The 12318-nt window shown below is 39.2% G+C and overlaps 1 protein-coding gene across 1 annotated transcript in view; it reads left to right on the top strand.

Moving 5' to 3' along the window:
* The window catches only part of bard1 (BRCA1 associated RING domain 1), a 28764-nt gene that overhangs the window by 2603 nt on the left and 13843 nt on the right, over window positions 1-12318 (top strand). Inside the window, exons 2-6 of the mRNA XM_042494865.1 lie at window positions 68-124; window positions 936-1084; window positions 1714-2750; window positions 3205-3285; window positions 5676-5848. Of these exons, the coding sequence (XP_042350799.1) occupies window positions 68-124; window positions 936-1084; window positions 1714-2750; window positions 3205-3285; window positions 5676-5848 (1497 nt within the window). The remainder of the gene's footprint in view (window positions 1-67; window positions 125-935; window positions 1085-1713; window positions 2751-3204; window positions 3286-5675; window positions 5849-12318) is intronic.

Genomic DNA, 12318 nt, shown 5'->3' with positions numbered 1-12318 from the left:
TTTTGGTGGAGGTTGTCTTGTCTACTGTGACTGTACTGACCACTTTAAATGTTTCCTCTTGTTCCAGCTCAAATTTAATGACGGATCCTGTGTGTCTAGGAATGTGCGAGCATATGCTGTGCAGGTAATGTACCCTAAGCCAAATGGACGTTACTCTGACATGCTCCTTAGCAACAGACCTGTCTCACAGTGGACAGTTTTATTTGTCAAACACATTTGTGACTAATAATGTTATTTGTGGCTCCATTCCATTTCGGTGTGATACTGCCAGGATTTTGCATGCTGGTCCACTGGCACAATTAAAGGGAATGTTGCCGTAATACATTTTTTGTATTTAACACCAACATCATGCTTATCCTGCGTATAGAAAACAAAATATTAACACTGAGACATGTTTTGTTTTTAGTACGATTTTATGCCTTACATATAGAAATAAAATGAAATAAGATAATTACACAATTTTAAGTATATACTACTGGTAGATTAATATTCTAAACTAGTCAGTAATAATATGTGAGTGTTAAGGCCAAAGTGACGACTTTAATAGCATATTGTCACAGACATTTCATACATATGAGGAATAAGGAAGATTCATTTTACATAAAATGTATTAAATTAAACAAATCAATTAAATATGAATAAAATGTGTTCTTATTTATTTAAATAAATAATTTATATTGTTAGTTAGGATATTTGGTTGCAAACGTTGCTATTATTTATTGTGCATATGAAATACTGAATTCTCGACAAAGCTTGGTTTACAGTGTTAAAAGTCTTGACAGCAATTAATGTCCCTTTAGGCATAAACTATGGCCTCAATTTATTCCTTCTCTTCATGACTGAATGGCCTTAAAGGTAAATCGATAAAGCTCATTGTGTTTCTTCTTACTGAACTGTGGAGTGAACTTTTAATCCACCATATGTTTATTGCTCAGGTCCTGTGCTGGCCCCCGGGCAGGAGATGGCTGCGTGGTGTGCCAGAGTCCTGCGTGGGTGAAGGACATCCAAATCAACAGGCAGCTCAGCAGCATCATACAGCTCTTCTGTGGTTTGGAGTCTCTGCTTGATCCCATAAAACATCCAGGTAGATGGACGCTGTAATGTAGCCTCTTGAAAGCATAATTAACAAGTTATCTTTTCAAATCGATGCCTTATGCATTAGATTTCTCCCCACGCTCATCAGCCCACACCCCGTTCTATCAATTGTTGACTGAAATATTTAACATTTTCCTCCACCAATCTAATCCCTGAATGACAGTATTAGTGGCTTGTTCCTGTGCTCTATTATCTTTATCGCCCATCCAGCATCCTGGTAATGACAGTCATTATGCAATGCAATTAACCATGGTGGTGTTTAGTTTTGCGAGTAGATCTCAGCTTTGACAAAGAACTACAGGGCAACTTTCTAAGCCCTGTAGCTTAAATGTGAACAAATGTGCAGCTTGTTGTGCTTTCTGAATTTACACTGAAATATTTAAGAATTGAATGGGCACTTTTGGGCACTACTTTTGTCAGATATTGTTATTATTAGTGGGGAGTGCATCATTTTAAGGTTTGTTATTCTTTTTTCATCTCAACAACATCTCATCAGCTGCAAGGTAATTAAAACACAAAGAGCCTTTTTGACAGGAAAAAAATCAAGCACATGCGGCTGGTGAACTTTTGTATTATTGAAACTATTTTTATTTTTATTTTTTTTTAACTCCTCTCTAGATAAGGTTCAAACACAACCTAAGAGCCCCGTCTTTAAACACAAAAAGAACTTCAAGATCTGGTTCAGCCCCCGTAGCCGCAAGGTGCGCTGCATGGTGGAGAAGCCTTCAGAGGTCACTGTACTGGAGAGCACGTCTTCTGGAGAAACAGCTGCGGCACAGCCAGACTCCCTCACTGCTCAACACCAGGACCTGTCAGTTTTCAATTTCACTTTGTCCTCCCAAGATTCTAGCTCTTCTTGCCCTCAAACATGCAAGAATGAAAACAGGAAGAAGAGGTCAACTAAGAAAAATGCCGCCAGCAGGAAGGTGCAAGGAGCCACTAGGACCACACGAAAACGGGCCAAGCAGGAGATGAAGAAGAACAGGCTGGAGGCTATAAACCAGCAATGGGGGATCACCAAGGAGGCAGATGCCTTGAAGGAAAAGGAGCAGCCCTGTGCTGAAGGGGCGAGGAGGTCCAGTAAAAGAGTTTCCTTCCTAAGCCCCGCTGTCACGTCTGACGAGCCTCAGCCAGTAGTGCCACAGGGGAGTGCTAATGAACTCAGCCCTAACAGAAGCACCACGAGGGAGAGTCTCCAAGTAGGCAGCACCACTGTACTGAATGACCAAACCCAGCCTGGTCAGAGAATGTCAGACAGTGTCGACCAGCATGACAAACTGAGTGAAACTGACAAGCCTGAAAAACACCGAAATGTGTCTCCCCCAAAGTCTTCCTCCAAGAGATCCAGATTGGAGGAGAAGGTCACCACCTTGGAGACCACACCAAAAAGGCCCAGGGCTTCCCCAGGCAGGGGGAGGAAATCACAGATGTCTCCTGCCGTTCTCAATCCCCCATCTTCTGCTAGCCCCAGGTTTGATAAGAGAATCAAAAACTCCAGAGGAGAGCAAGGAGACAGCCCCTCTGCCCGAGCAACTGTTGATAGAAAATCTCCCTGTTCTCCTGGTGCATCTGTTGGACGTCCCACTTCAGGAAGCCCTGCGGTGATGAAGAGGAACCACAAGGGAGAGAGCCTGCTGCATCTAGCTGCTATAAAGGTTCAGTGGTGTCTAAATAATTGACCTTATTTCTGTTGCATTCTAAAAATACACATTTTAAAATATGACTGCAGTGGGGTGACAGCACTAAAAGCTAAAAGACAAATGCATATGTTGCAGGGTGCAAACTTTCAAAATGCATTTAAGATAAAAAATCTGCCTGTTAAAATGAATTTCCATCCTCTTGCCCCCGCTCAGTTGTACGTATTAGTCTTCAGATGATCTGACAGCCATGTTCAGGTCTGCTGAGAATAAACTGTCTTGCAGTAATCCTTGTAAACACAGCTGTAATCCCCCTCTGGATCCCTGACAAGGTAATCAATGGCCCACTGTGGAGTGTGATTGATAAACAGTGGAGCTTTGGTACACTAGGATCAGTTATTGTGTTTGAGGGGTTGCGTTTACAGGTCTACAGTTTTGACCTCGGGTTTGTTGTTCTCTCTGGGTCCTGCAGGGGGATGTAGAGGCTGTCAAAGAACTGCTGGACCAGGGGGCTGACCCAAACCTGAAGGATAATGCTGGGTGGACACCTCTGGTAAGACTAATACACTAAAGTAATAGATCTTTAATCGTTGTGTGCAAAAACTCAGTGACAAAATGTTTCATCAACCAAACAGTTGTAGTTAAATGAACACACTGTGTGTTGCAATACCCACACTACTCTACTTTACTGTGTGCAAGAAAAAGATTTAGTATGTACCAATACATAGTATGTCAGGTGCAGTATGCCACAGATACTAGGATATTCTACAACATCTGGTTTTGCAGTATGCAAGCCAGCATGCTTTTCTGCATATTCTTACCCACAATCCTCTGTGTAGCAGCAGATATGTCACATCTTCTTGAGCTCTGGTTTAAAGCTGACAGAGGCCACAGTGATGGATGACAGTGCATTAAAGTGACTGTTGACCAGTTTGATGGTAATAACAGTAATATGAATTGTACAAAATAGTCATAGAGATTATAAAAAGAAAAGAGTGAAATGCCTATGTAGGCTAATTAAATTAATATAAAATATTAGAATCCATAATGTACGCAGTCGCAACTACTGCTAGTAAAACAGCAGAGCACTCTCTGTCCCTGCCAAATTTGGCGTTTGGTGTTTGTCTCCATGGTAATTGATGAATGAGAAAGAGGGTCAGAGTTCAGGGTGCAGTTTTATGAAGAAGTAGTATGTCTTGATTGTTTGCAATTGTGTGTACAGCACGTAATAGTACATCCTTTGTAAGGGAAGCCGTAGTACTTACTAAAAGTAAAAAGAAAAAGTGTGTGACTCAGAATGCACACATTGTTTTACTACACTGGTGGGCTTTTATCTTTCCTTTTTGATTTGTTTTTGTGTCAATAACATTGGCATTTTTTACACACAATGACTTTGTGCTTTGTCAGACTGATGGCAAAACATTTCCACACAAATGCTCTTTCACTGTAGCTTTTCTTCTCTTACCAACATTTGCATATTGTCATTAACTAATTATTGTATTGTCCTCTCCAGTAAAGCAACATGCTCAGTCATTGCATATTATTTTGCTTTTATGAATATGCACACAGGCTTAATTTTCTTGTCTAAATAGCTCTATTCATTTATTTTTTCTGTATCCTAACCCCTGTTTCTGCTATGTGAGTAGGCACAGGACAGTATGACATTTCATGTTACAATTATAGTGGCCCAAATAAGTGTGATTCATGATATCCCAATAATTACCAAAATGTGCTTAAAGCAAACCTTTTTATCTTACATTTCTTATAATAAATACCAAAGTTATGTTCTTTCTTTAATTTAATCACAGTGATGAGGATACTCATGACCACAAATATATATATATATATTTGCTTCCTGGCAGACTATGTCTAATTTGTGATAAAATCATATATGGTCTCATCCCTTCACATGAGGCTTTTTTTGCTGTTTTTGATGTAATAGCGTCAAACTGCAACCAAAAGCAATACCATAATATGTACTGTTGAGAAACATAGCCACAAAGACTTTAAGTTGACTTAAGCTCAGCTGGTAAAATCCAAATGTCATGCCAGGATCCAAGCTCTCCAGAATGTGTCATGTACTATAAGCCATTTTTATGCAGGCTAGGCTTCCCCAAAAACATGTAGGCATATGCTCTTTTAATTTAGCCCAAAGTTGCCTGCAAATGACAGACTGTAGAAGTCCTCTCTAAGCCATTTATTCCTTTGAGAACTAACAGATGAGAGCCGTGCTTCTGTGTTATTGCAGCACTTTGCGTAGCTACTGTTGTCGAGAAATGCTCTACTCAAACTTCAGTCTTGACATTTTGCAGCTGATCTTAATTGTTTCCAATAAGCTCTTCATATTTGACAGACCTGTATCTGAGAAGACTGGGAACATGACATTTTTATTTTTTGTCTAAAGAATCACAGCTAAATTTTAATACAGAGGGCAGTTTTTGCATTCGCTCATTCCAGAGGGAGTCGCTCTCACACTCTTACCTTGTCAAATTAACTTCAGGTTCAAGTATAAAACATAACCTTTAAAAACACTCTTTATTACGCTACACCCCTCAATCATTTTAATTTTTAGAAAAGAATGTGGAGATAATACTGAAGTTTTCTTCTCAGATCTTTCTGGGTACGAGTTGAATTCAGCAGAACTAATGAAGTGGGATTAAGCTTTAATATTTGATTGGTATATATTACAGACACTCTGAGAAAGAACTACACATTGCATTTAAAACATCTCAGAACAAAGATTCAAATTCACTTGAACTCTTTAAAGCGCCCACCTCAACTAAAATAGTATCAACTAGAAAAAAACATAAATATTACAGTGATGGAAAATGGATGTGAATCTAAAATGCATATGGAGAGTAAGGCTGTGTTTTTAGTGTGACAGAAAAAACCAGATCAAAGCAGAGCAGGATGACTTCTGAGCCTTACTCCTCTTTGTTCCAGCATGAAGCATGTAACCTGGGTTACCTGGCGGTTGTGGAGGTGTTGGTCTCTAGGGGAGCCCTGTTGAATACGCCTGGCTATGAAAATGACTCACCACTCCACGATGCTGTGAGGAACGGCCACCCAGCCATTGTTAAACTGCTGCTACAGCTTGGAGCCTCGCAGAACGTACTGTAAGTTGCTTTAAAGAAAGTTTACACCAACAAAATGACCATTTAAATATCAATTATTCATGCTGTATCACCTGGAATTCGTGAAGAAAGCTTTGTTTTTCTTGCTTGCCTCCGGTGAACCAAGAATCCAGAAAGAGCAAACATTTCAGGGGACCATGTTTAACAACAGCAGAACTTTATCAAACCATCTATTCAACAAACTCTCACATGACTCGTGCAGTATAAACCAAGTCTTGCCTTTAGCCCTCTTTGAGACTAAAAGTGAAACTTATGCTTTCACTTTTAGTCCCATTCAGAAAAGGCAAGACACGTGTTGTGTTAGAGGTTGCAAAAGGATGTTTTGTTTATAGTTCTGCTGGTAAATGTGTTCGCCATTTACTTCAAGTCAATTCCAGGTAACAGGGCATCAATAATTAGTAAATGGTGATTTTGTGGGTGAAGTATTTCTTAAGAGTTTAGTTTAGAGTTTAAGAGTTTATTGGTTTTACATTTTAGATTCTGTAAGCCTTTTACTTGTAACAACTTGTATACCGCATACAATACTGCAGACAGAGAGTTACACTTATACAGGGTCACTTCAAGTCAAATGAATGACAAAGATGCTTTGCTTGACACTGGTTTAGTTTAGTTTAGTTTATTTGTTTCACATAATAGAAAACAACAATGCGGATAAATCATATAAAATTTGAATTCTGATTTTCAAAATCTGGCCCTGTTGAATTTGTAATAGAATAGCCTGGGTACTTTTGTTAGGACTGTGTCAGTGAGGTAGTATGTGACGTTGCATTGGATCACATTAATTTGTGATATAGTGTAAATAAATGAGGTGAACAGAATATTACAAACACGTTTCAACTGAGATCAAGTAAAAAATCCTAACAAAAACTGAACATTTAAGGTAAGTCCATATTTATTGCACGGCTTTTGTATTTTCATTGCATTACATCAGAAAAGCTCCTGTCATTCTAGACTGGTGTTCATTTTGCACTTCTTTAAGAAATCATCTGTTTCCTGGTCAGTGTTCCAGGCATTCAGCCATTTATTATTGAGGACAGGCGTACACTGGTGCAGTATGTAGGTGGATGGATGTAGGAAAATCGACTGACGCTGATTAGTTGCTGGTCAATCAGTTGATGCCGTATCAGCATTTGTGGCTTGCGGAGGCGGGGTAGATGCGTAGCACAAATATCCATAATGAGGCAGAGGATGCTGGTTAATAAGTGTGATCAATAGAGTAGTTGATCAGGGTCGGTATGTTGGGTCTGTTAATGCTCCCTGCGATCATTTATGCCAATCATCTCTGTCTTCTCCCTCCTTCATTTCATTGTGCTTGTGTTGTTGCTTTGATGGCTCCCGATTGCTTAGTCTTACATTTTCTCCTCTTTACCTTGTTGCTTGTCTGCAAGGCAAACAAGAGACAGCGATTGGGACTGTCTGTCAGGACGCTGCAAGATGAATGCAATCCATGCCCCCAGCCGCAAACACACACGCAACACACACACACACACACACACACACACACACACACACACACACACACACACACACAACACACACACACACACACACACAGCATATACCCCCACAAGAGGCAAACCAAGACATCTGCCAATGCAATCCCTAATGGAATGATTGGCACACAGCTCGGGGGTTTGGAAATACAGGTTTTGCAGATTTCCATTGTTCCTCTGTGCATGTGTGTGTATGCACATTAGGTTTGAATGATTGGACTGCATTTATTCATTGTTTTGGCTGGCCTGTCTTCTAAATCAGTGGCTGTGAGTCCACTTTCTATCAAGCGAAAGTATTTGACTTGCTGTGCAGGCTATTAGAAGTACTGACGGAAGTCTTAATGTAGACTAATTCTCAAGTGAATACTAATGCTTTTTATGCAGTAGACGATTCCCTGTTATCTCAAAAACAACAGGTTTAAGCATTTCCTGAGAAGCTGCACAGCATGCACAGCGGGACTCCTGACTATAAGTCTCAGTCCTGTAAGCATAAATATCTACCAATGCAGCACATTTGGACAGCCAAGATGAGACCTGCAAGGTGTTAGCAGGTAGCATATGTTTCCAAACTTAAATGACCATGCTGGTATTTATTATTATTTTTTTTTATACATTTACTGCTGTTTTGTGTACTTTATTGCAAACTGTTTTCCTTATCATACTATAGCTTTTAGATTACCTCTAATAAAGTTCATGTAAATGGAGTACAGCATGCAAATTAACTTGTGCTGATGAGATGTGAAAAACAAGACATATTTGAATTAGCTCAGTCCTAATGACCATCCAAAGCCCGAAGCACTAAATCTATACAGACATTAATTACCATCACCTGTGCGCCTCGTACTGGCACGCCAATCTAATACACTAAATCTAATTATGCTACACACTGAGTCAAACAAGTCACCAAATGTTAGCAGCGATAGTAACTTCATTTACCAATTAGCACCTGCATTTATATTATTACACACTACGACTGAACCATGGGGGAAAATAATGTTATTTTTTAAGGCCAATTTAATGATTTGATTGCATATAATTTTTTTTAAAGGTCTTCCTCTGTCTTCCTCCTTATCTGTGTTGTTATTATGATTATTAACATTATGATTATTATTGTTGTTATAACAACAACGACAACGATAATGATAACGATAACGATAACGATGGTGATAATGATAATGATAATGATGATAAAAATCAAAATAAATGATATTATTGTTGTTGATGTCGTCATTGGAAATGAATGAATCTTACTGATCACCAGGGTTTTCCATGCATTCATTTATTTGTCGCAGCCCGCCATGTATTCATTTTTTATTTTTGGAGCTAGACTGTTGATTAGGAGTGCTTCTGAAATATATATATATATATATATTATATAACCTTTTTTTCTACTCAATGACAATGTTTAAAACTTTGTCATTGGTTAGGTATATACTTTTCTCTTATTGCTGTTCAATATTTTATCTTTTTGCCGTCCTCCATGGCAGAATTTCCGATGTCAGGGATGGATGTTATGTAGCTCCCTCACAAGGTGAAATCATGGGCAATTCGGGCACTATTGTAATGTTACAACACCGTTAACATGAAATAATTGTATTTAATATATTTTATTCCTAAACACTGGACCTTTAACCTTTTTTTCTACTCAATGACAATGTTTAAAACTTTGTCATTGGTTAGGTTTTTTTAATTAAGCATCAAGCACAGTGTAAGTGCTACTCCTGACTATATCATGTTACACAGTTTTACATCTGCATAACAATTATAATGCAATACACAGTACTTCTACAGAGTTAAATGGAAGCACAGGGTGAGTCACGTACTGCATTATCAACTATATGCTGGAACACCCAGCTGATCCGACCATCAGGGCAGAATTGAGAGTGGATTGTTTAAGAAGGAAATGTAGCTAATGAACCTTTTGATTAAAAATGCATTCAGGCCTCACCCTCTGCCTCATCAGTTGCTCGCCACGTGTTTCCGTCGTTAGACTTATGACTCCTTTCAAGACACACTGCTGAGCTGACAGTTCAAAAGCTCTGTCAGCTGTTGGGTGTGGATGAGCTTAGCTTGAATTTTGAACTGACCTCATAAAATCTTAACACATGGTGTTCTTTGATGAAAAGTAAATGGAGACAGAAATATAGATATTCTCATAATTAAATATATGTAGAAATGTGTTCAAAGCATACTGTACAGGTACAGCAGCAGTTTGTGTAATTGAGCAGAATAAAAGGCTACAGTTATTATCAGCATTTATGTTATGTTGAACTAAACTCTGTACTTGTGTTCAGCTGGAAATGAATATTTGAATCTCCTCCTCCCAGTTAGAATAAGAGTCACGGTTACAGTGGGTATCCTCTAGAACCACCACCGCCTTCCTCCCACTTGTGTACTTAATGCAGAGGCTTGTGGGAGAGTGTTTGTGACTTTACCTCCAGCACAATTTTCCACGCTTTATTATTTTTCTTCCTCAGATATTCTTCTCACGTGCAGCTGCATAAACCAGCTTGTGTGTGTGCATATGTATAAGTGTCAGGGACATTTTATGTTTGTTTGTATTTGTGTGTATATGGGGTTAGGGGAGGTGTATGAATCCAAATGAAATATTTTATGGACCAGTGGACCTATTAATTGTCCCCCAGGTGTTATCTTTGCTGACGCCTAATCTTTTAGAGACGACCTGCTGGGTTCTGTTCTTCTCTCTGTCTCCTCTCCTCCTCTGTGTGCTTTTCTTCATTCCTTTCTCCTTTCTCTCTTTCCTCAAGGTGACCTCAGTTTCATGCAGGTCTCTCAAACTTAAACATACATTTTTCATTCTTGAGTGTTTCTTCAATATACTTATTGTAACCAGGGAATGCTCACAATTTCATCTCTTTGAAACTCTTTTATGATGATGCTAAGCCTCCGTTACACAAACCTGTACTGAGGGGTTATTTTGTATCAGAGTTAAATAGCTGTACTCAAAGCTAAATGTTGTCTTTTCACCCCTGAATATATGTCACTGAAAAAGCGTATGTGCAAAAAAGTCAGCACTTTTCAGTAACGTTGTGCTATCATGAGATTTTCTTTTGCTGGCAGGGAATCAGGTGTGTTGTATATGACATGACCGGAAAAACACAGATTTCAGCTCAGTCCTCATATCAAACAATTATACTCCACTGAATGACACACACGGGCGCACAGTTTCACAGAACAAGCAGGGTGTGACATCGCCAAATTGTTTTTCTCAGAGCTCTGGACTGGCAAATATTGATTTTTTTTTTGTTGTTTTTTCTGCTTGGTCGGTGATTAAAAAAACAAACCAAATTTGCACCGATTGTTGAAGTGATGAATTGATATAAGGGAATGATTATCTTGTTGGAGACAACTTTGCTGTGGACTTATCACATAGTACCATCAATGCTGCGCTAGTGCCTGTGAAAGCTTTGTCACATTGGCAGTCATTCAGAACAGAGACAGTTTGGTTTTAGTATGGTTAATTAGTTAGATTTAGGATTAAAATATTTAAGTCTCCTGCTAGTTGCTAAGAGACGGGAACAAGAGGATACAACTTGAAAAGGGAATATTGCTTAACTGCTCACTGGCCAGAACAGTGTGCTTTGGCACATTATGATGCGGTTAAAGGCATGATTTCCTCCATTAATTTCTGCCATGTATGAAATGGATGATTGTTTGAGATCCTTGGGCAGAGACCTTTTGTCTGTTCTGGCGTCCAAAGTTTATTCAAAATATGTAAAGCCTGGTATACACTTGGGCTGTCTCAGACAAAAGATGACCATCATTAAAGAAATGTGTTATCTTTGGTCCTGTCTCTAAAACGGATGGCTGTTGTCGCGAGCAAAGACAGCCTGCGATAAAATTCTGACAGTGTCAGAAGATTGGGATGAAAATTTGTGTGACTGCTCTCACGACCTATGTCTACTAAATAACCAATAGAAATCCAGCATGAAATGACGACAATGCGAAATGCTAGTAGATGCAAATAAATACTTTGAGCTCTCGACATGCCAAGCTGGCCACTTTTTTCCAGCAACAACAGCTTCCACATTCTCTTCCTCCCCTTCTTCTTCAGATGTTTTTCAACACACATAAAAGCCACTATAGCGAGGGCTCCATTCATGTTTGATTACATTATCCTCTTATCACTACAGCAGTGTAGATGGAGGACGCACGCCAACTACGTTTTGTTCTTGCGTATTGATGTGGATGAACTTAGGTGGCAGTCTGCAATTCAATAGGTGATGTCATCACACAGTCAGCATACATTAACCTTGATGTTGTACCAAAGTTTATGAAGATCCATGCCGCATTGTCTAGCTTGCACTCATCTTAAAAGATTGCAAAAAATCTCATCGTCTGCAGGAGACATAAAACAGCCCATTGCTGTCACGGCCGCAAGACTCACGAATGCACCGAGCAGAGAATAAGACCTGGCTATGTCAATACCCCCTTTAAAATCTTCTATTCTTTAACATTATTATTTATTTATTTTAATCTGGCCCAGTATAACAGAGGTGGGAGTAAACTACTCATGTGCATGTCAAAAAAAGGTCTCAAGCCTTAACCTCCAAAGGCCCAGTGTGTAGGAAGATCGGCAGTTTGATCCCCGGCTCATCCAGTGCGCATGTCCAAGTATCCTTGGGCAAGAGACTGAACCACAAATTGCTTCCTATGGCTGTTCTATCAGTGTTTAAGTGAGTGTGAATGTCGAAAGCTGAGTAGCATGTGGCACCTTGTACAGTAGCCTCGGCCACGAGTGTATGGATGTGTATATGAATGGGTGAATGTGTATAAAAGCACTTTAAGTGGTCAAAAGACTAGAGAGGTGCTATTAAATAGAAATTCAATTGTTTATAATAAAACATGTTGTTCAGACTATAAATAACTTTTACATTTTCTCCAAGACCAAAACAGTAGACTTTTTCTCACTCAAACAAAGACTCAAAATAAAGAAAT

This window comes from Plectropomus leopardus, chromosome 10 (assembly GCF_008729295.1).
Source record: "Plectropomus leopardus isolate mb chromosome 10, YSFRI_Pleo_2.0, whole genome shotgun sequence".
Taxonomy (NCBI): domain Eukaryota; kingdom Metazoa; phylum Chordata; class Actinopteri; order Perciformes; family Serranidae; genus Plectropomus; species Plectropomus leopardus.
This window is presented reverse-complemented; position numbering and strand designations above follow the sequence as displayed.